This window comes from Arvicola amphibius, chromosome 7 (assembly GCF_903992535.2).
Source record: "Arvicola amphibius chromosome 7, mArvAmp1.2, whole genome shotgun sequence".
NCBI classification, from domain to species: Eukaryota; Metazoa; Chordata; class Mammalia; order Rodentia; family Cricetidae; genus Arvicola; species Arvicola amphibius.
Window position 1 is genome coordinate 81,300,765 of NC_052053.1, and position 22,785 is coordinate 81,323,549.

A 22,785-nucleotide genomic window follows, 5' to 3' on the forward strand; every position below is an offset into this window, starting at 1 on the left:
GGCTTTCACAGGGGCATACCCAAGCAGCAGTGCATCGAGCTCTTCCTCTTTTGAGTGCCTGCAGTTCTCGGTGTAGGGCACACTGCCTTTTAGCGCACCCTACTCTTCAGTCAGTGCCTGTTTGGTCAGAAAACCAACGACAAAACCTCCTAACCTCTAATGTGCGGAGTTCAAAGGATCCTTACGATTTCTTAGGAACCAAAGCCTGAGATAGTTAATGAGTACTAGTATATGTACTGACTAAATTTGGAAGTGTCAGTTTGATGATCATGATTCTTTTCGCAAAAGGAAAGTTCTAGAAGCTGGTTGTCAGTGGTGTCGGCTTCCAGAATAAAGAAGTTACAGTGGTTAGAGCTTGGTGTATGGGGTGCCTGGGGAGCAGATAGAGTCGTGAACGGGCTTTTGTTAGAATACTAAGACTCTTACCAACATGCTGTTCAGCCAAGTCACGTGAAGATTTTCAATTTTCAAAAACTCCTCCCATGCCAGCATTGGGCTAACAAAACCATCAGATTTAAGGTAGTGAGACATGTCTAGTCAGGTATGTTTTCTCTGTTAGGATCTATTCACTTCTTTCTTGGGTACCTGCAGGCATGGCTTCTGTGTTAGGGTTTGATGTCACACCATCCCTGGGTTTGCCCGTCTCTCTCCAGGCACCATGCTTGTCCATGGCCACACAGGCGTGGTTATGTGGCTGCAGACTGCCCAGTCTCACTTTTCAGCCTTCCTCTCAGGAGCTGGATCACTTACTGGGGGATTGTTCGGCACAGATCTGGGGTTTATTCCATCTCATCTTTAAATAGCATCACAGCCTCATAAACAGGATACTTGAGTTGGGGTTGGGAGAACCACATTCTTGGCATTTGCTTGCTTACCCCAGAAGGCTGGTTGCTCTTTGTTGAGGGTTTTTTCAGGTGAAAGATTAAACTGTCCCTGCCTTGAAAGCCATCTTGATGAGAACAGAGGCCCTTAGGCTCCTGCTGCTGGGATCATCTCCTTGCAGAAGTGTTTCTTCTCTTGCGTGTTGACTATGGCCTTCCCTACACCTGTGCTGGTCCCCTGGCCAAGGGCTTAACTGAGAGAGAGCCTTTGATGAAGAGGGTCAGGCCAGTCCTCCCACCGCAGAAGAGTATAGCTATGTATTTGCTTTTTTTATGTCAGCATAGTTTGGTAACTCATTGTCCTCCCAGCCCTCCCCACACCTCCCCACACCTCACCTTCCTTTAAAGTACACCAGGCAGCTTTTTCCATAGGAAGAGATGGAGGATCGAGGACCCACTCTGCTTGGAAAGGCTGGGTCAAGTCCTTCAAACTCTATCAGACTTAAAATTGTGAGCATGGAAAGAAAGGCTGGGGAAAGCTGATGACTTTCAGGTCTTTACTTGCCCAGGTGATTAAACCCTGCGCGTATGTCTTTAGCATAAATGTTCCGGAACCTGGCGACTGGGCTGGTTCCTGTGGCCTTTGACCATGGCTTTGTAGGCCTCTCCTGTCCCCAGTACACTAGAAAGAGTTCATTCTAGTTGCTCTGATGTTCCTGAGGCTTGAGAATTATTTTAACACACACCATGAATGCACAAGGCTTGTAAGAGAGCTATTCGGTGAAGTGACAACTGAAATACAGAACTAAAAAAAAAACTCTTCAAAGATTTCTGGACTGGCTTGGTTCTTGTGTTAGTTAAAAGGTTTTCTTGTTTGCTTTTCTAAACATTGGAAGACACCACCAGGCTTCCTGGAGGAGAGCAGTGAGGGAAACTCTAAGGGAGGCAGGGTTGGGTGGCTCATTCAGCTTTTTTTCTTTTCAAATCAGCAAATATTTAGAAGTGACCTCATCAAATGATTTGGGTACCCTGGCCCACTTGGAAGCAGGGCAGTGAAAGAGCTGTTCCAGGCACCACTTAAGCCCCCCCCCCCCAACCACTTTTAAAGCAAAATGCTGATCTTTAACCAGTTGTCTCCAGCCCGCCCAAAAGTGGCCTTCAGGGCAGACGCTTCCTTTCCTCCACAGGGAACAGCTTTAGCCAATTGGCACTTTTTAAAGTGTGACCTCTTCTAAAGATTCCTAGAGACTGGAGCAAATTGCTGTGAATGGAAGTGTTCCCCCCCCCCCATTGTCCCTCAGTCCCGTGCCCCCCCTCCCCACCACCCCCAAATAAAAATATAAAAATACATTGGATTCTGGATTAGGTTTGCTTTTGTTGCCTGAAGTCTTTTGTTTCTTGGGGGAAGGAAATTATGAATTCCATTGCAAGCATAAATGTTCTTTTGTGAGCAAGTTTGGGGGGGGGTAAAAACAATGAGTGGCTTACTTTTCTGTTCTTGTAAGATCACGCCAGTGTACTGTGGTTGAAAACAGCTGGGAGCAGAAGAGCAGAGATGGAGCGTGGAGGTCGTCTCAGTGCTCCTAACGTGAATGCCAGCCAAATTATAGAATTTGGAAGAGAATATGTATTTTCTTCCAAATTTATACTGAAAAATAAGAGATTCTTGTATTTGGGTAGTTCAGATGTGGAAATTGTGCTGTTGTATCAGCATGGTCTGGTAGCAACATGTTTCTCTGGTTTGTCCAACTCAGTGAGAAGAAGGTACGAGCCCTTTATGGTGTCCTATTGTCAGAGGACAACATTTACGCCTGGGAAATTGTTAATAAATAACAGGAGGCTTTTAAGAGTAACTATAGTATAGCTATGTATTTGTCTACTACAAAATACCCTGTGCTGTGTTGGTATAATTAATAATATTGTATTAATATGTTTTCATTTTAATTTTTCTTTGCAGAGTATCGGGAAAGGGTCATTGTGGTGCATAGACCCAGAGTATAGACAAAACCTAATTCAGGCTTTGAAAAAGACACCCTACCACCCACCTCCCACCCCTCAGGCTTATCAAAGGTAAGTAAATTGGACTATCTGATTTTTTTTTTTTCAAGTCTCCTGGAATTGTGTTAGTCTAAAGGAGTCAGGCTCTAAAACTAATTTAGTAGGCTGTGTGAGATTTTTAAAAATAACTGCAATAAATGAGAAAAAATATAAGTATGATTAGGAGGTACATCCATTGATGTATTTCCTTCAAACCTTACCCTGTCTCTGCTCCAGGGAGTGTGTCTCCAGGCTTCCCGGTAGGTAGAATAATGTCTTCCTCGGTAGAGACATTTACAGAGGAACGCTGACAGCTTCCATGTTTCTGTATGTCACATTTTGTTGGGGTACAAGCGGCAAGGCATACAGGTGATCCCACCTTTCCACAGCCTGACCATGCAGATGTTGAGAGAGAAGGCTCACTCGCTTGTTGTCACCCCGTTTCCATGTAGACAGGTTCCTGAGTGATGGGTTTGTTGTGGTTACTAAGTGTTTGCCTTGAGAGCGGTGGCCACTTTTCCTCCTCACGTGCCTGTTGTCATGGGATTGGGGTCATGAGTGCATTTTTACAAATAAATATAAAAAGGGGGGTGGTGAAGTAAATTGTCACGGTTTGAAGAAGCCTGTTAATACGAGATTAGAAGAAAAGGCCATACAGAACAAAGAACCAGATTTCAAAGTGTGGCGCCTTAGCTATTCTTGGTGCTTGGATTTGTCATCAACCCTACCAAAAAAGTTTTTGAAATTTATTTTGTTTATTCATGTATATGTGTCTGCGTTTATGTCTGTGTAGCATTTGTGTGCTTGCTGTCTGGAGTCTGGAGGCGGACACTGCATCCTCTGGAACTGGAGTTACAGATGGTTTGAGCCACCGTGTCAGTGCTGGGAATTGAACTTGGGTCCTCTGGAAGAGCAGCTATGCTCTTAATCAGTGATCCATCTTTCTAGTCCCCTACCAAGAAGTTCTAAAAGACATGCAGCAACGTTCCTTTTGTAACTATCCAGTTAAAAGAAATTGCCCCTGGAGTAGACATTATGTTAATTGGCAATGGCCTGATGTCAGAAGCCTGGGGAATTTTACAGTCCACTTGCAGATTTTTCTGTTCTGATGTTTGTTCTGCAGGAGGGCACACAAAGTGAGCCTCTGACGTGGCATTAATGAAGTTCTTGTGCATTCCATCACAGGCCCTAGACAATCAGTCTCCGGCAAGAGACAGGAGAAGCAGCTGGGCTCTATGAGAAGACTGCTGTATGTCTGCCTTTGCTAGGCGATTAGCGTGATGGTAGCCATAGCAACTGGAGTGTCTCCATAGTAACACGTAGCCGAGACAGGTGCACTTGCATCACAAGGCTGTTTGTTGCCTGGCAAAAGGACAGGCCATTAGTACTTAGATATACGCTGTTGCCTTAGAAACAAATAACCCTCCATAGCAACTACAGTTGGTTCACAGGGGTATTTTTTAGGGGCTGGGATGGGGGGGGTTGGACACCAAGGTTGTAGCAGCTTTTGTCTGTGTTCATAAAAATCAGTGGAAGCATCCCTTATTTGAAATGACAACTTGAGGTCATATAGCCGTAGGAGGAAAAAATGGGATTTTCCAGAACATCCTATCTTACATTGTAGAAATGTCCAGAAGGACAGAGCCATATGCTCGGCTTTCTGCTTGTGGTTGTAACCACTCCTGAAATGTAAACTGGGATTGGAGTAGAGAATTGCTCCTCTCTGGTATTGGTGGCGAGCCTAGCACTAATTATTGAAATATTTTCCATATTCACAGTCTCTGATTCCCACTCCACTTGTTTCTCTAGATTCCACCCAAGACGTATGTCACACTCGCTTGCTTCTAGCAGGTTAAAAAATGTGTTATTCACTGGGTCGTTTCATTTGTTCATTTAGGCCAGTGTCTTGTTGCCAAATGTGACCCCAAGGGACACACTGCAATTATTTAATAATATGAAGGATCATAACAGAGTTCTGGGGCTTGCAAGTAGAATATTCTCAGGCCAGAGGTATCGTGATCTGGGCATAGCCTAATGGCTTCACTTGAGTTTTAATAGGGGCATAAAAATGCAGATGAACCAGAGTTTTTATAGTAAAAATAATTTCCCTTTCTCCCAGTTAACTGAGGATAGAGGGCACAGTTACTTTCTGTTAGTTACCCATGCATGGGCTGAGATTTCAAGTCCATCGAGGTCACTGGATGCGGAATGAGGTGACAGGTGAGATTCCTGCCTGTCTCTTCCATGTTTTGATTTCAGAGAGCACCTTGCTCTCTCCATGCCCTTGAGTTTGCTGGAGGAGTCTGGGGTGTGTGAAGTCATACTGAGGCTGCTCCATACCTGACTGGCAAGGGATTTCTATGCACCAGGCTGCTTGTTGATATGACTTTGGGAAGATGGGGTGGGAGCGCCAGTCATAAACAGATACCACAATGCCGAATTCACCTGATCCGGCCAGGTCCACTGTGAGACTCACGGGATCATTTCCCGCCCTGTGTGGAGTCACTGTGAAGGACACCTGAGAAGTGTTTGCCTTCCCCGGAGCTGGTACATGGCATGCTGGGGAGATAGTGATTATACAAGAAGGGCACCATTGCTCTGGCACGCAGGTGTGCTTGGCAGCAGCAGTGGACTGTGCTGCAGGTGGCAGCTTTGTGAGGAAATCAAGGCATCGGAAAACACTGCCCCCAACCTTGTTCACACCCAAATGTAATGCTAAACATTGCATTATGTCGGCTTGCACCTGCTTTCCAAGATTTTGTTAGAATGTTCTACACCCGCTTTCTTTCTTATTTCTAAATACCGTTTTTAACTGAAACGCAGAGAGCTCGGTGATGTTAGCCTTTGTATTAGCTTGCGTAGGCCACCACGACAAAGAGCCACAGCTGAGTGAGTCAGACAGCATAAACGGACTGCCTCAGAGACCTAGCTGCAGGCGTCTAAGGTGTTAGCAGGGCTGGGTTCTTCTGGAGCTGTGGGGGAAGATCTGCCGGCCTTTGCCCTGGTTCTGGTGGCTTCCTGACTCGCGTTAGCAGGACTGGGATCTTCTGGAGCTGTGGGGGAGATCTGCCGGCCTTTGCCCTGGTTCTGGTGGCTTCCTGACTCGCCGTTAGCAGGACTGGGTTCTTCTGGAGCTGTGGGGGGAGATCTGCCGGCCTTTGCCCTGGTTCTGGTGGCTTCCTGACTCACAATGACATTTTGTGACTTGTAGGAGCGTCGACCCCATCTTTGTCTTATACTTCACATGATTTCCTCTAAATCTGTTCGTCTTAGGAGGGACTAAGCATTTTTGATTAAGAGCCCACCTTATTCCAGTGTGACTTTTAACTTCCTCAATGATACAAATTTGAAATATGGTCAATTTCTGAGATACTAGGGCCTAGCACTCTGCAAACAGGAATTTTAGGAAGGTATAGTTCAACCCTTAACATTCTGGAGAAGCAGAAAGTATGGGGTGTGTTGAAAACGCAAAGATGGGTGTGTTTCAGGACACTGGTACCATCCAAAAATTACTTCTGTGAACCAGCTGGGACAATTGGAACAGTGGACTAAATGGTGTTAATTGCATTGTAAACAAAATATAAAACAAGTGTCTGTGATCTTGGATTAATAGAAAAAAATGAGCTAAATTTCTCATAGAGAAAAATCCCATGTCATTGATTGGAATAGTTCTTCATAAGAACTTGTTGCAATGAGTAGGCTATAGAGAGTGGCCCTAAAAGATGTTTATAGTGCGAAAACCTGACAAATGCTACCTGTCAATCAGAGCTCCTCATCTAGGGCCAGAGAGATGGCTCACCAGTTAAGACCACTGGCTGATCTTCCAGAGGACCCAGGTTCACTTCCCAGCAGCTCTCTGGCCTCTGTGGGCACCGAGCACACACGTTGCACAGATATACATGCAGGCATAAACCCATATACATAAAAGTCAATAATTTTTGAACTCCTCTTCCGTGGCAGAAGATAGCAGGCATGCCTAACATGATATCATGTTGTGCGGCCAGTCTCCTGCCTCCGTGACAATACCTCAAGTGAATAAAGGCATAAAAGATGGTTTTGGCTCGCAGTTTCTGTTCGTGTCCCTTGGCCCTATTACTTTATGAAAGTGGCCGCTCATGCACACGTGTGGCAGGAATGCGCGTGTTAGCGGAGGCTGCTTTCCTCACGACAGTAGGGCAGCAGAGTGGGCGAGAAGAGAAAAGACCAAGTTAAGTGCTTGGGTTCCAATAACCCCTTCAAGATGGTGCTCCTCTCCCCCACACCCCTGCCAGTTACCCAACTTCCTTCTAGTGGGCCCCACATCCACTATCTCCCAGCCTCAAGCTAGTGGCTAACCCTTCAGCATGTGGGTCTTTGGGGGTGTAGGGGATGTATAAATTCAAGTGGCGGTCTTCCTGCTGAAACCTGTAAGCTGTTTTAAGCTCAGGGGAAACTCAGCCATCAGCTCTGTCCTCCATCAGGATGGCATTCCTCACAGCTGCTGAGGTCATCAGAAACAAGGGATCTCTAAGAAACCTGTACAGCCAGAGCAGGCTGGGGGGGGGTTGGGGGGACATGGTGACTACACGACTCTGCAGCAGAAAGGGACATCAGACAGAGAAAGTGAATGAATACCAGTTACCTGTGCTCATGTTGATGTCTTAGTCGTGACAGATGTGTCATAGGAATGTAGGATGTTGACATGGCGGGACACCAAATGGGGATATGGGAACTCCCCAAGTTGTAGATCAAAGAACCAGTTCCCCAAACACAGACTAGTTGAATTAGCTCCTTATTTTACACCCAAATCATTCTTGCCATAAGAGGGTGAACTATCCTCGCCTGATCAAGCAGTTGCCCAAGGACTCCTCTGTCATTGTCACGGTATCATTGAAGAGCTGACCATCCGTCAGGGCTTTTACTTCCTCCCACTCCTTGTAGGATCTGCTGAGCCATAAGAGGGATGTCATGTCATTTAGCGTTCGTTCTTGGCCCTTTCTCATTTCAGCTATGGCTTTTTAAAAAATTTGTTTTGGTTTTTCGAGACAGGGTTTCTCTGTTGATTTGGAGCCTGTCCTGGAACTAGCTCTTGTAGACCAGCCTGGCCTCAAACTCACAGAGATCCCCCTGCCTCTGCCTCTTGAGGGTTGGAATTAAAGGTGTGCGCCACCACCGCCCCTGCTTCAGCTGTGCTTTGTAGAGTCCCTGTGGCTGAGTTCAGAGACTAAGGCCAAAGCTTGCATAAGGACTCCACGCTTTTGCCAAGGTCAGGTGCAAGCATGGACTTCAGAGGAGGGAGGACTGGTATTTTTTGGATATCTTGCCTTTTATTCTGGAAAGCACAGTGGACTGATTGTATGGCTACCCTTCCTAAACGGGGCCTTCTCGTGGGAGCATAGGTGCGCTTTTCATGGATGCTGCCAGAGGCCTTCTGAAGCTATACTCTGTGTTCCCACCAACTTTAATTACATTTGCTTATTTTGTGTTTAGCTGTTCATACACGTAGGGGGTCTGAGGACAACTTGCGGGATTCCTTCTACCTATGGCTCCTGGGAATTGAACTCAGGTCCAATTGGTCCAATTGGTGACAAGTGTCTTTCTTTGTCTGTTGAGCCATCTTTTCAGCTTCCTATCAACTTTTAAGTGATATTCCCATTTTTTTCTTTTTGCCTTTCTCCATGTCTGATGGTGAAATTAAAAGGTAGTTCCCCAGTAGAAGAACTAAGTTTTGTCATTTGAGGACCATGTCAGGTGGCATTTAACTGTCTCATTACTAAGTTGATATCCTAGAACCTGTTGACACCGTTAGCCACAGTGTTTGTGACAGCAGATTGCTGTAGCAAGTTCTGTCTGCTATAGTGTTTTTATTAGTAGAGGCATCAGTCCAAACAGTCTGCAGGAAAGTGCTGTGTCCGCCTTCGGCACAGATGAGGAACAGGTTGTGGGATGCACCAGGAAGGCTTAGCGAGTTTCCTGCATGGTCAGTTGTTACAGAATGGAGGTGATTGTTTGTGAGCCAGGCTTAGTGAGCTTGGTAGGGTTTTCTGGTGGATCTACAGAAATCCCTGAGTCTCAGCCATACCGGGCCACTGTGACAGATTGGCCATGTGAGAGTTCTAAGTGGTCAGGAGCATGGATCGAGGGGGCTCCTTGTTTCCCATCAGGCCTCCTGTGGCTTCTTAAGAAACCATCACTTTGAGAAGAATGGCTTCGTATGTTATCATTTGTTTTCATGTAGTGTTTAGAAAACACTTCAAGACATTTTTAGTCTTACTTTAAAAATACATTAAAGAAGCCAGGTGGTGGTGGCATACACCTTTAATCCTAGTACCAGGGAAGCAGAGGCAGGTAGATCTCTGTGAGTTCGTGATCATCCTGGTTTACAGAGTGAGTTTCAAGACAGCCAAGATTACACAGAGAAACCCTGTCTGAACCTGTGTGTGTGTGTGTGTGTGTGTATGTACGTTTGTATATGTAACCCCAGACATGCTCTTTATGTTCTCTCTCTCTCTCTCTCTCTCTCTCTCTCTCTCTCTCTGTCTCTGCAGAAATTTAATTTGGAGCCACCAGTAGGACATTAGTGGCCTTTTCTAAGAATTTGGCTTTTCTGATATTAAGGTCTGTAGTGAAAATGGTTGTTTTAATGTTAACTCAGCAGAGTTTTAGTGGCTCCTTCCTGCTGCCGTGTTCACATGCTTTGTAATTCTTTAGACAGAGTAACCTTGCCAAGTGTGTGGTCATTGTATATCTACCTCAACGTTCATCCATCTGAATATCCCTGACAGGGCCCACCAGGCAAATAGCCTTAGCCTCTGGGGTGAGACTTCACACTGGTAAGGGCTCCTTGGGAAAAGCCTGGGGAAGGGGAAAAAAGCTATTGAGGTGCTTGGGAAACTTATCCTTTTAGACAATTAAGAGATCAGTAGATCCTTAAAATGTTAAGCTTGTTAACACAACAGTGTTAATTCCTCTACTTGAAATGCTGACTTTGCACACAGCAAAAATAGCTTATTCATTGCTTGGATCGGATGATACTGCCCTCCCCCTACCACACACACAACGTCTTTCCTTCCAATTCTGTAAAATATTGTGTGATAGAAGAACCACAAAGCTACCGTGAAACCAGGCTTAACTTTGCAGTGAGGGCATTTGTTAGATGACTGTGCCATTTTGTGTTTGAGTTTGGTCAAGTATCAAGAGCATGGGAAGACTTGGGTAGTGGCTGCAGCATTACCCTTGTATTTCATAGTAAGCACCATACCTGATGGAAATCATAATAATTCTTTGAATGCCCTTTGTTGTCAACACACATATTTGTATTAACTTTATTTTAATGGGTGAGATATTACATATTTGGAAAGATATTTAAACTGATACTTTTTTCTTAGAATCATTTTTAAAGGTATATTAAAAAACAGAAAATCAGTATGAAGCCTCATTGTGCTAAACTGGTGGGCGAGTGTGCTAAGTTAATGTAAAATAGATACGGGATCGGACTGCCGAGTTCTCTGCGCTGGTACTCGAGATGTACATCTCGTTTTGTCAGAAAAATCAGAGCAGAAAGCATTTCAAATATAGGAGTACTCTTTATTTCTAAGAGTTATGCTGCCCAGTATAAGCTTTAAAATCCATTAGTTGACTATAATTTCATTTTCATATCAAATCTCATTATCTGTTGACTTCTGCTATGTTCTGTGAGTTGGTCTCGTAGAATATCTTCGACCTCAGCATTTTGCCTCGGGTGTGCTGTGTGTTGTACATTTCATTCTCATTCAGCGCGGCGGCGTTTTATTTACTTGGAAAACAGCCCGTGCTACCGTGGAGCAGTTAGATTCTAGGTGGATCTCATGAATACTGGGTCCATTCATCGCATCTCATTCTGTCCGTTCATACTTGGAAGTTGAATGTGTAAGCCGTGTGGCTGAGGATGTCTATTTTACTCAGGTACTGAATAAAATTCCTGGCCCAGAGAGCCAAGCTAGTTGGAGTGACTCTCATCTCTGCGCTCTTGGGGACCTGCGGAGCCTGTTAGGAGTCTGCTGAGTTTCTCCTGCTCTGACTCCTGAGCGAGGGAAAACAGAGATGCAGTGTGCTTTTGATGCCTCCCGAGAAGAAAGCTGAGGTGTGGATGGAGCCCGGAGGGGGGCTGGAGTCTTTTCATATTTGCTTAGAGTCTATTTGCTTCTCCTGACAGCCCAGCTGAGGGCCTGGCAGCTTTCGCATCTGAGCACCTGAGGCTTTCAAGTAGGGAGGAGATGACCGCAGATGGGGCTGGCTTCATGGCGGTCGTCAGACCTTTCACTCTCAAAGAGTAAGAGAGGGATCTGTGCTAGAAATGGGAAGCAACTCTAAAGAGAAACATTGCACGAAAACAAATGATACATATATAATACAAAGAAAGACGGCATTTTCTTTGTTTTTACTACAGTGTAACATGAGAAATGATAATCTTCATAAATACAAAACAAACAAAAGAAAAGCTCTCAACCGCTGCCACACCCAAGCCTGCTCTTTCTCCAGCTTCTGGTTACAGCAGTGTTTGGGATGTTAGAGATTGAAAGAGAGGATGAGGACCCGTGAGAATGATGGTTCAGGCGCTGAGGCCCTTGCTGTGGAAGCCTGACCCAAATTCAGTCACCAGAGGCTACATAAAGATGGAAGGAGAGGATCATTTTGAAAGTCGTCCCCTTACCTTCCCATGTGTGGCACACACAGCCGCACACACAACAGTGAAAAGTGAAATATGGAGCAGGGGGGGTGGCTCTTTCTGCTCAAGTGTGAGGGACCTAAATTAGGGTCCCGTCCCCCCCCCCCCCCCCGCGCCGCAAGTAAAAAGCAATGTGTAGTGTCATGTGTCTGTAATTCTAGCACCAGAGAGGAGGAGCCTAGAAGATCCCTGGAGCTCACAGGCCGTGCCAAATATGTTCGCTCCAGATTCAGTGCAAAACCCCCATCTCAGAAATCCAGGGGAGAGTGATGGGGAAGGATGCATGATGTCAGTTTTAGTACCCCCGCATTTATATATGTGAGACATACAGACACAGACAGACAGACAGGCATGCACACACACACACACATGCACACGAGATGGGGCAGTGGGACGCATGGTGCCTAGGAGAACTGAGGAACTTAGGAGAAGGTTTCTTTACTGTATGCAGCAGCGGACTGTGCCAGTCAGAATGGTAGTGAGGTGTAGTCAGTGATCTTAATAAATGCGAAGTGTCTGTGCTGACCTGCTCATCCCCACCACTATCGTCAAAGGCCTCTCTAGGAGATTTCTGCCCATATGGGAGGGGTCCTTTAAGAGAATAGGAAGGCACTGGCTGGGAGATTCTTTGTGACAGCCAGAAATCTGTCAGATGAAGGTGAATATAGCAGCCACCTGTACCAGCAATACAGAGGGATTTGGATCCAAGAGGCAGCCATAATACACAGAACGATCTGGGCTCAAATTTGGAAGAATGGTCTCCTGTCAGAACAGACATATCAAAAGCCGGGTGGATGCTTGGGTTACAGTGCGGATGGATGGACGGAATGGGTGAAGTGACCCTGATGCTGCTGCACAGAGCTGCACAGCTGCCTGGGTCATGCCAAAGGGCTTTGCCATCACTGGAGAACCCATGTCTCCCCTTCTAGATTGAGATCTTAGATCTGCTGAGCTGCCTGTGACGTGCAGTGGGGCGCTATATACTTTCTTGGCATGATGTTTACAGCTGTCCAAAGCCTACCGTGGGAAGCGCAAACCAAACATCAGGCCGGTAGGCTTGCCCTTGCTCCTCAGAAGTGAGGGGTTATGTTTTCTCCTGGGAGTAAGTCCAGCTTTCAGGCCCACAGTGGACCTGAGTCCGTTACTCTTCGTTCCACGTCATCCCGTCCTTTGATTCCTGCCCTGCGGTTACCTCCCCTGTGTAGTGACACTTGCTTCCGTGTGAACAAGATTAGCTTTGCAGTGTTTTGCTAAGCAGAAGATCATTTTCAAAAGCTGTCTATCAAATCATGCAGACCTTCCCCCCATTGTCTATGCCGTGAACTAATGAGAACACCACCCACCCTTTATAGAAATCTTCTCGAAGGAGTCAAACTGCTGTTCTTGCCCCACAGGGTCTTGTGGTTTTTTTTTGTTCGAAGTCTCTGATCACATTCTTTAGCCTCTGGTGTTTTTCAGACACCAAGTTCTGCTCATATTATCTATCAAACCATCTTCAAGACTCTGCAAAACGTCAGGAATTCCAAAGCCCTCGCCAACTGGAGGTGATGCTCCTGTCGTCTGGAGAAAAGCACCCATCAGTCACCAGACATGCCTTCTAATCTTATCTCTGTTTTTTGAGAGCATGTTGCTAATCACAGCAAACCAGGTTGAGACTTGTCGTGTGTTTACTTTGACGTGGAAAGTTCTGGTGGCGATCTGTTCACCAGCTGCTCACTGTACCCTGTGCCTCCGAGGAACTGAGCAGGCCCCTCCCTGGTGGCAGTGCTCTTGAAGAGTAAAGGTGGACACAAAATCCAATCAGAGAAAAAGTCCTCTGTGTTTTGTAGCTTTGCCCACCCCGCTTTGCTCTGCCTTTGTCTTCCTCCTCCCCTTTTGCCCCCTCTTCTCCTTTTCCCCTCTTCCCTCTCCAATTGTGAGCAAAAGGACTTTTGTTTTTAACTATGAGGAAAGTGGCGTTTCCTCCCCCCCAATCTCTGAACTAAAATTATTCCCCCACCTACCTTTTCTTTAAAACCTTTGGGGAAACTGACGCACGTAGATTGGCTTTGCCTCCCTTCACTTTGCAGCAGAGCCTGTAGGACAATGGGCTAGCCTGACCGCAGCCGGTCTGCCCCAGCCCCAGCCCCCAGCCGCAGCACTTGCTGTGGAGGGGACCTGAATTGGGCCTGCAGATGGATGGGCCATCCTCGTTGGGAAGGAACACGGGAGCAGGGAAATGAAAATGATCTAAAGATGTCAAGCTGTCAAGGGGTGAGAGCTGGGTGACAGTGGCCTCCACCAGTGCTGCCCCTTCGTAGGCCAGCAGTCGGAAGCAGGACTCCATCTTGGTCCTACAGCCAGTCAACATGATGTCTTGGCTACTTTGTCAACACATGATGGAGCCCAGGCTGCCTGCTGCCTACTGACAGAGTCTGCCCGCCAGGCTCCCTCCCAGCTTCTGAACGCAGATCTGGGCCAGATTTGGTCTCAGAAAGTGACTCTTGCTTGGTCACTCCATCAGTAAGTGAACGTGGGCCGTCTCAGGCCTAAGGCACCTAACACACATTTGCCCCTCCTATGGCAGCTGCAGAGGCCTATACCGAGAGTATCTGGTACTCACCTCTCTGAGCCTCCCTCTTGTCGTTGCTGCTGTGGTTTAAGACTACCTGTCTCACATGAGAACTTTGGGGATGTTACATCAAATTAATGCATCGGACGCTCAGCTCTCGTGTCTAGTCCTAGAAGGAGCATAGGATTTCTCTTTTTTCGATAATCACGTGGTCTTGTTTTTGCCTGCACTAGGTTTTGGTTGGTTTTGTGTCACCAAGTGTCTTTTTATACTTCAGAATCTGTGCACTCTGCTGGGTTTAAGATCCATGGAAACCGGGGCTCATTGTAAGTGCTCTCTGTTCCTTGGGTATTTAAACAAAGGTTTACATAGAGGTTCTTTGGGAGATATTTACTGGCAGGTGGCTACTCTTACGATGGCCAGCACACATTATGCAAATACCTCAAAGTATTTTCAGCCCCAAGTCCAGCTGTCTTTGGAGGGAAATGAGGAGCTGGCCTCTGCATTTCTTTTTTCTGAGGTACCTGGGTGATTTTGGCAAAGTAGATGTTTCTGCCTCCTGGCCCTGCTGTGCTCTTGTGAGTACTCTTTGGATACTCCTATTTCTGAAGCCCAGGAGACCTGTTACGCTGCCTCTGTGTGGAAGGTTCTTATTTCCAGGCTGTTGACCCCACGGTACCAGATACTCTCAGGGAATAGGCTTGTGCAGCTGCCATAGGAGGGACAAATGTGTGTTAGGTGCCTTAGGCCTAAGATGGCCCAGCCTTGTGGCTTTCCTGTGCCCTTGCTAAGAAGCCTCCCTCTGACGCCTGCTGTGCTGCTGACAGGCACTTGTAAGGTAAGGGCCCTAGCTCCCACCCCCAGCCCCTCATCTTAATGGGAAAAGCTTCCAGTCTATGCTGGCCAAGCTGTCAATTGTGCTCTTTCTCCAGCAGACCCTTAATCCTCCTTACATCTCTCCTCGGTGACTCATTAGCTTCCCCCTCCACTCTTTTCCTCTTTGATGAGAACAAAGCTGGTTCCTCCCTGCTCTCCTGCTTTTCCTTCCCAGGGAATTGCCCTAGCAAGAAAGCCCTCGGAATGGTGTCTGTCCTACCTGCCAACAGAGGGAGCACCTCGTTCCCAGCATTTAAACCTTCTTGTCCCTGGTGCTGCAGACCCTGGATTCTGTTGCTCTGTGTGTGTGTGTGTGTGTGTGTTCGTTCGGGGGGGGGGGTCGTCATCCTCTTCAGTACTGAAGGCCCCTCACTCAGCAGCAGCGCCTCAGCTTTTTAGAGGAAAGAACAGTTGCACATACCACGTTAATGCCGATGGAATTTTATTCTTACTAAAACCCTTTGAAGTCCCTTCTTCTGCCACTGCCCCTCTTGCCCTCAGCTCTTAGATGTGGTGTGCTCTGTCATCGGGTTGGGGAAGTCAAAGTTGCAGGAGAACCATCTGAATTTCTCTAATACAACTCTTTGATGTTGAGTGAAACAAAAATCTATTTCTACTCAATGCCTTAGACGTCTGCGAGATGAACTCTGGACGTCAGCTCTTTTAGCACGGTTAGAATTTCAGATTGACATCCTCTTCTCTTCTGAACCCAAACTGTTCTAAATGTAGGGCAAGAGCACACAAAAAGGCACTGAATGAGCACCTACTGTGTGCCGGGTCCCTCCCAAGAACCAAGTGAGCTAGGCTTTGCTGCGTTTTCCATTTGAGAGGGCTGAGAGGAAGGTTAGCCATGTGCCACAGATGGCTGAGTTGGGACCTTGCCAGCTTGATTGCACTTTTTCTTTCTCCACCGCGATTTGCCACCCCATGGTGGAAACATTGTCCAACGTGTAGAGTTGATGTCATTCTTGGCGAGGAGGAATGGTATAGGAGATGGTTAATATTGTTAACTCGACAGGCTGAGAATCAGCTAGGAGACAAACCTCCAGGCCTGTCTCTAAGGTATTCTCTATATTAGCCTAATTGAATTGAGAACTCCTGCCCTAAAAGTGAGCGGGCCCCATTTCCTGGGCTGGATGTGTCAGACTGAATAAAAAGGAGAAAAATAGGGGCTTGGGAGGTGGCTTGGCTGATAAGAGTCCAAGCTGTACAAGCCTGAGAACCTGAGCTTGACTCCAGGAAGCCATGTAAAAAGCCAGCGATGACAAAGGAAACCATAGCCTCAGCAATCCTAAGGCCAGATGGAAGCCTGGGGCCAGCTAGCCTTATGCAGCACAGCAGGGACAAGAGGGACCCTGCCTCAAAACAAGCTGGATTGAGAGAACTGCCCCCCGCCCCGTCTTTGACATCTATACATGTGCCTGCACATCATACATGCATACATGTTGGACACATATACATGTGTAATGATAATAATAATAAAACAGCCAAACATTTTAATGGGAAAAGGGAGGAATAAGCTGAGCACTGGCCTCAGTCTCTGCTTCCTGACCATGGATGCAGTGCGCCCAAAGCCTGAAGCTCTGTCACTGGGACTTCACCATGGTGGACTGTATGCTGAACTCTGAGCCAAAAATAAGCTCTCCGTTCCTGAAGATACTTTGATCAGGTATTCCGTAGCCAGGATGAGAAAAGTAACTGAGTTAGCATCCTTTTGAAAGGGGGCTGAGGGTGTGAGGCATAGCGAGGGGAGTGGAGACTGGTTTGGACAGCCCAAATGGGGTGGAGCTAAGGGAACAGAAGTACGGGAAGGGAGCCTTGTGAGTCTGTTGGGAAGAGGCCTGAGGAAAGGTGGCAAAGGGATTGTTGAGGGCAAGGGGGAGGGGAGGACAAGCCTCCTTGGTGAGTGGTAGGTGTGCTCATCCAGGAGGGTGGCTTCCAGTTTAGAAAAGATAGGTAGATGCACACGGAGTCAGAACAGAACATACAATATTTTCTCAAACTGATCATTTTGGTTTTATGACCTGCGAGTTACTTGTACTGACTTTAGTAAGAGAAAAAGAATCAAAGTTCACCACATCCAAAGGATTCCTTATCCTTGAACGCCACCATTGGAATCCAGCTTCTTTTCTTCATCCTGGCGAATGAATGTTCATAATTTCTTCTTAAAATTGTATGTGTATGGAAAGCTGATGACAACTAACCACCTTTTGGTTTGGATGAATTTTCTTTTAGAATCGTGGTAGCTAAAGCAATGAGTTTTGTCTACATTCATCAAGAAAGAGTCTTTAGCATGAGTTTGTGAGTCTCCAAACTCAAAAACCACCACAACAACCAAAAAAACCACACAAAAATAAGAAGGCACAAAGCCTCTTCCTGTGCTTTCTATTGGAAGCTCAGGTACAGTGTTCTAGGTCTCTATTGGGTTTGATACTCTTCATTTTATTTTGTTCTGAATATAAATTTGTTCTTAAAATGAAACCGATTAATTTTTAAGCTGTAGGTTGGATTGGATGTTGTGTATCTTATGGGAGCTGTGTTTACTATTTTCACTGTTTGTGTTTCATGCAAAGGAAAGCCCATGTTGAGAATTTCTGTCCCACACCATAGAGTACTGTATTGAAGGGACCTTATAGTCATCCAGTGCAGAGGTCCCTGAATGGCTTGAGGGAACGGTGTTCAGTTGGGATTTTACTTTTGACTGTATATGAAATTTTTCATGGTCAAAAATTTGGGGGGGAATACAGATCACAATAACTTGTTTGTGGTAAGCACATAAAGAATTTTCCACTTTTTATGAAATTGATATTTTAAAAGTGGTGACACGCTGGTGATTAGCATATTTCTAAGGGATACCAATTTAGAGGGGGTGGGGAAATACCTAAAATAGTGTCTCCTGTGTAAGCTCTTACTCAGTGGTGGCAGTGAAATCAATTTAGTGATTGGAACTCTTTCTCTTTCCGAGAAATAGTAGTCGATAGAAGGTGCTGGAGTGATTTATGGGGGAGGGGGGCGCGACTGTTTGTGCAACTTAAGTTTCAGTTACGTCTGTGTGCTTGTGTGAAGTCAGTCAGAACGAAACGTCTATTTCTTACTACAGAGGACAGCCAAAGTTTCTGGAGAATGCTAGTCTAATTCACTTCCTCTTTACAAGTAAAAACACTTAAGTCTCGTATGGGGGTGATGATAACACGCAGAGGTTCGTGGCGGAGTCCGAGACTTTTATCTTCCTTCCCTCACGTCAACACACTGCTAAATACACTTAGCACCTTGTGGTTTTTTTTTTTTTTTTTTTAAATTCGGTGCTTGTGCAAACCACCCAGACGTCCGTCTGCAGGTGGTTAAACAGAACGTGCACAAGGAAGTATTATTTGGCCTTCAAAAGGAATGGCGTTCTGCACGAGCCGTGAGGACGTTACGCTAAGCAGCATCAGTACAGCAGTACAGAAAGCATCTGTACTAATTTTCTATGTGGGATGACAAAAGAGCACTGGACACAGATGGGGCAGAATCGATTAAGCAATAGGAATGTCCCAAATGGCGCTGACGGTAGTTTTGTGTTATGTATATTTTAGCATTCTGCCCAGACTAGGCACAGAAGAAAGGTGAAATGCTTTGTGCATTCTTATTTTTGTGGGGAGCACATTTATTCCGCACTGTAGCATGCGTTCTTTCCTTTGGTTCTGCCCTCTTAGGGGTCAGGTCTGGACAGGAGGACCTAGAGGCAGACAAGACAGGCCCTTTGCTCTGCAGAGCCGTGGCAGCACAGTGGCCAACGGCGGGCTTAGGGCTGGACCACTTTGATCACTTCCACGGCCTGTCAAACCGAGCTGCGGTCTCTGTGGGCTGACAGTCCCGACTTCTTGGTTTCACCCCATCTTCCAGTTGCTGTCTCACCCTACCCTGTAGACAACCAGCCTTAATCTTTTCAGTCTTCCTTCACAAGACTCGAAGGCTCTCAGCAAATCACAGTTTCAGTGACAGGCTGCTCCGCCTGAGCTGGTTGAAGTGATTCACAGGATCCAGCTCTGCTTTTGCCTCACTTTTAGTTTAAGAATCAAAATACCTGGGTTGACCAGAAAGGAGGCAGTGCGGGGAGGCTCATGGAGGTTGGGTGTGTGTCGTTCTTGGAACTGAGTAAGATCTTTGAAACTCTAGTGCAAAGCAGTTTCTGTGTATATAAAGACGCAACAGATTGGAGTCACCTACTGGTTTGAGGACTTTGGCTATTTCTTTTTTGGGGGGTAGGAGGAGTGTTTCTAGACAGGGGTTTCTCTGTGTAGCCCTGGCTGTCCTGGAACCCGCTTTCTAGACCAGGCTGGTCTTGATTGCACTCAGAGATCTCTGCCTCCTGAGTGCTGGCATTAAAGGTGTGCGCCGCCATTTGGATATCCATCATTGCAAGCGCTTCTTTGCTTTTGAGCCCTCCACTGGTGAAGCCAGCCAGATGTGTGCTTCTGGCCATCCTGTCAGAGCCTCTGTGGCTGTCAGAGCTGTGGCCCCAGATCTTCATCCTTAAGGAAATACGGAGAACCTACCTCTGGCTCTGCCAGTGGAAGTATTTGCTGGTAGCCAAGGGGCTTCAGACGTAAGTTGTTATATTGAAATTTCTAGGGGTAAAAGGGGAGTAAAGAGGGCTAGTAGACACTCTGGATTGGGTCAGTTTGTCATGATAGTGACTTTGACTCTTAGCCTGCCTGTTGGGGGTATTGGGCCATCCCTGGTCCTGTCTGCTGTAACACTCAGCCTTTGAAGCTGGAGCATTCTCTAACCTGTTGTGCGTTGTAGGACATTTACAAGCATATGTGGTTTCCACCCATGAGATGCCAGTTGTACTCTTCAAGGTACAGTGATCAAAAGGGTTGTGGGCAGTGGCTCGTGTGCCCAGGAAGACAAAGTCACCCCGATTGAGAACCACTGGGAAACCACACAGCCCTTCTTCATTCTGAGTTGTATTGAACACTTCATCAGTTGTTGTATTTAGGGAAAAAATAAAAGCAAAGGCTCTAGGGTTTTATCTTGAATTTAATTTGTTTAATCCCCACTGCATTCATACAAAATCAACTCTTTAGAGGGCATATACAGTATGGTTTGGGGGAACCAGCCTCCCAACCGTGTCCGGATGATTCCTTTATCCTGTGCTGGGCCTGCCATGTGCACAATGGCGCTCAGTCTTGTCTCCATGATGTGGTTTCTGGTTGGATCTCTATGCTGGAGGATTATATCATAGGGAGGGTTTGTGTCCCCTTTCCTGTTTTGATGGTGTGATTATGAATTGAACAGTATCTGCTAGCTAGATGAATTCTGTATAGGAACACCTAGTAGTACTGTCGACTTCTCTTCCCGCCTGATCCAGCCTCATGGTCACTTGATATGGGGAAGCTATTTGTTTTCATGCCCCATGCTCTCTCTTCCATGTCTGAAAGAGAGTAAAGCCTGCCCTTCCTCTTAAGTGGGTGGCAACGGTACAACCAGACTGACCCATGATTCGTATGTATTGGGATGTAGCATCAGTCACATATTTTAGAATATGTTTTAGATATTTTAGAATCCGTTATGGTGTGGCTACTTCCTCTACAGTCTTAGTGAAATCCCACATGCCACCTTGTAGAAACCAAATCCTCCCGCCCTCCTCCTAGGCTGGGCTAGCAGCGGTGTTTCTTCGTGCATCGGTCCTATGTTTCTGGAGCTCCAGTGAGCCGTTCTTTGTGCGGGTCCCTGGAGAATGTACATGACTAAACCAGGTTTCCTTTTGATCATCAAAGTGCTTACCCCATTAGGAAGATGGACATGCAAATCTCAATCAGATCAACTGAATTGGGGTTAGCTTTCATGGCTGTTTGGAGGTCTGCAAAGCAGGGTGACATTGTAGAAGGCATTAACAATTGTTTTTGGGGAATTCTGCTGGGGATCGGAAAGCTAGGTGTTTTGTGTTGATGCTAGGTAAACTCCAGGCACTTCATCTCAGAACTCAGTTCCTTGCTTTGTAAACTTGAGTGGCTGGGCAGGGCCATCTCTACAGCCCCTTGGACTCTGGGAAACTATGCATGCACTATTGACAGCAAGCAAACTCATGTTTGTCAGGCTTGTGAGGAATTCAAAAGTGGCATCCTTAATCACTTAGAAAACTCTCTGAGTGGTAGGCCCATTGGAGTGGTAGGCCAGTAGTTGGGAGAAGTGAACCTAATGTCTTGCCCTGAAAACCTCCCTAGAGGTATTTTATCTGTAACAGGCCCGTCAATTCCACCATCTATAGTACTGCATCAACCCATTGAGTGAAAGTTACACATTCTACTCTACAAGCCAGGGGTAAGTTGACAGTATAGTGTGAACTTTGACACCATACCTCTTATTTCAATTTCATAAGCTGTGTTATATTCATAAGCTGTATTACAGTGTTCCAGGGTTGGTAATCCCAAAGATGGGCAGTACCCAAGCTCATTGCAGGGGTTCCTAGACAGGGGGCAAGACCTCTAGTTGTGAAGCACGTCATGTATGAAACGAGAGGGAAATATTCAGAGCACCCTTCTTTCTTTCCTCTTGCAACTGAGCATTCCACCTGCTGTTGGGGTTGTTTTGTATGTAGTTTCCCCTGCAAGATCCCATCCTAAGAGCTCACTGCCTGTCGGGTTCAACTTCTCGGTCCACCAGGGCGATTCTTGTCATTGTAGACTTTCTTGTGATCCTCTGAATGGGTCGTTTCTCTTCCAAGTGATTGAGCTCAGCCACTGGAAAGCCCTCCCTGGCGTTGGTCACACTGCCCACACCTCATCTGTGTGTGTACTGAGTGTGCACGGAGTGTTATCGAAGGAGTGTCAGAAGTTGGAGACATTCAGTGTTGAATTGGATCCAGTGCTCGTGGTTAAATATTTCATGGTTCCGCATTCTTCCTTCTTTGTGCCGTTTGTTGTGGGTTCGCGGATGAGCTGGGTTGTGTGCTTTGACGGACGGTACTAAGTGCTTACTGGTTATCTGTTGTTTTACAGCTCTGACTTTTTAGAAAAGCAATGTTTACTATTTCTGGCCATTATGTACACTAATATAAAATTTTAATTAGAGTCTTTCTTTTCAATTAATTATTATAGCCTTGTTTGTTTGCTCTCTCGACAGAGCTTACATTATGGGAACAAGCGAGATCAATTTTCTATCAGAGAATTCATTACTTTTGACTATAGTCCAGTGCGCTGCTGAGTGTGTATCTCACACTCTTGGTGACTTCCCCAGCAGCTGGAGGATTGTGGGATGTGACAAAGATGGGTATTCAGGGGGCCTTAGTGGGAGGACCGTTTGGGACTGAGAAGAATTCTGATAACTGTCCTTCTCAGATCATTATATGAGTGAAGACAAAATTGTGTGATCCCAAACGTGGAAAACCCTTGCGTTTTTTTTTTTTTTTATTATTCCTGTTTGTTTTATGCTCTCCAGACAGTTGAAAATAGGTATGGGCTGATAAAGATTTTACCATTATGGAAATTGTTCCTTTTGACTGCATCCACTAAAGAAGGTGTATTGTTTCAGAAAGTAGGGGCCTGACATTGTACTCACCTCCAGGGTCCACACTGTACCTGGTAGCTGTTGAATGAGACGGCATGGCCTAAACAGCAAGTGTTGCTTTGTATCATTGGTAAGAATGTTTTCTGGATTAAAGATGGTCTGTGCCCATGCCTGTGGTGATTTTTCTATGAGTCATGTCTTAGATATGTCTGGCTTCAGTGCCATATGGTACATGATAGGTGGGCGTGGTTGTTGAATGATGCAGCTATTACCTAGCACAATTCTCGTAGCGCTCAAGGGCAGAGTGTAAACTAGAGTCA

General features: G+C 46.1%; 1 protein-coding gene across 13 annotated transcripts in view; it reads left to right on the forward strand.

The window, feature by feature from the left end:
* Window positions 1-22,785, forward strand: part of Foxn3 (forkhead box N3) — a 375,406-nt gene that overhangs the window by 219,181 nt on the left and 133,440 nt on the right. For all 13 annotated transcript variants that reach the window (XM_038338247.1, XM_038338239.1, XM_038338237.1 and 10 more), the window contains one exon: window positions 2,779-2,891. In XM_038338247.1, coding sequence (XP_038194175.1) covers window positions 2,779-2,891 — 113 coding nt within the window. The remainder of the gene's footprint in view (window positions 1-2,778; window positions 2,892-22,785) is intronic.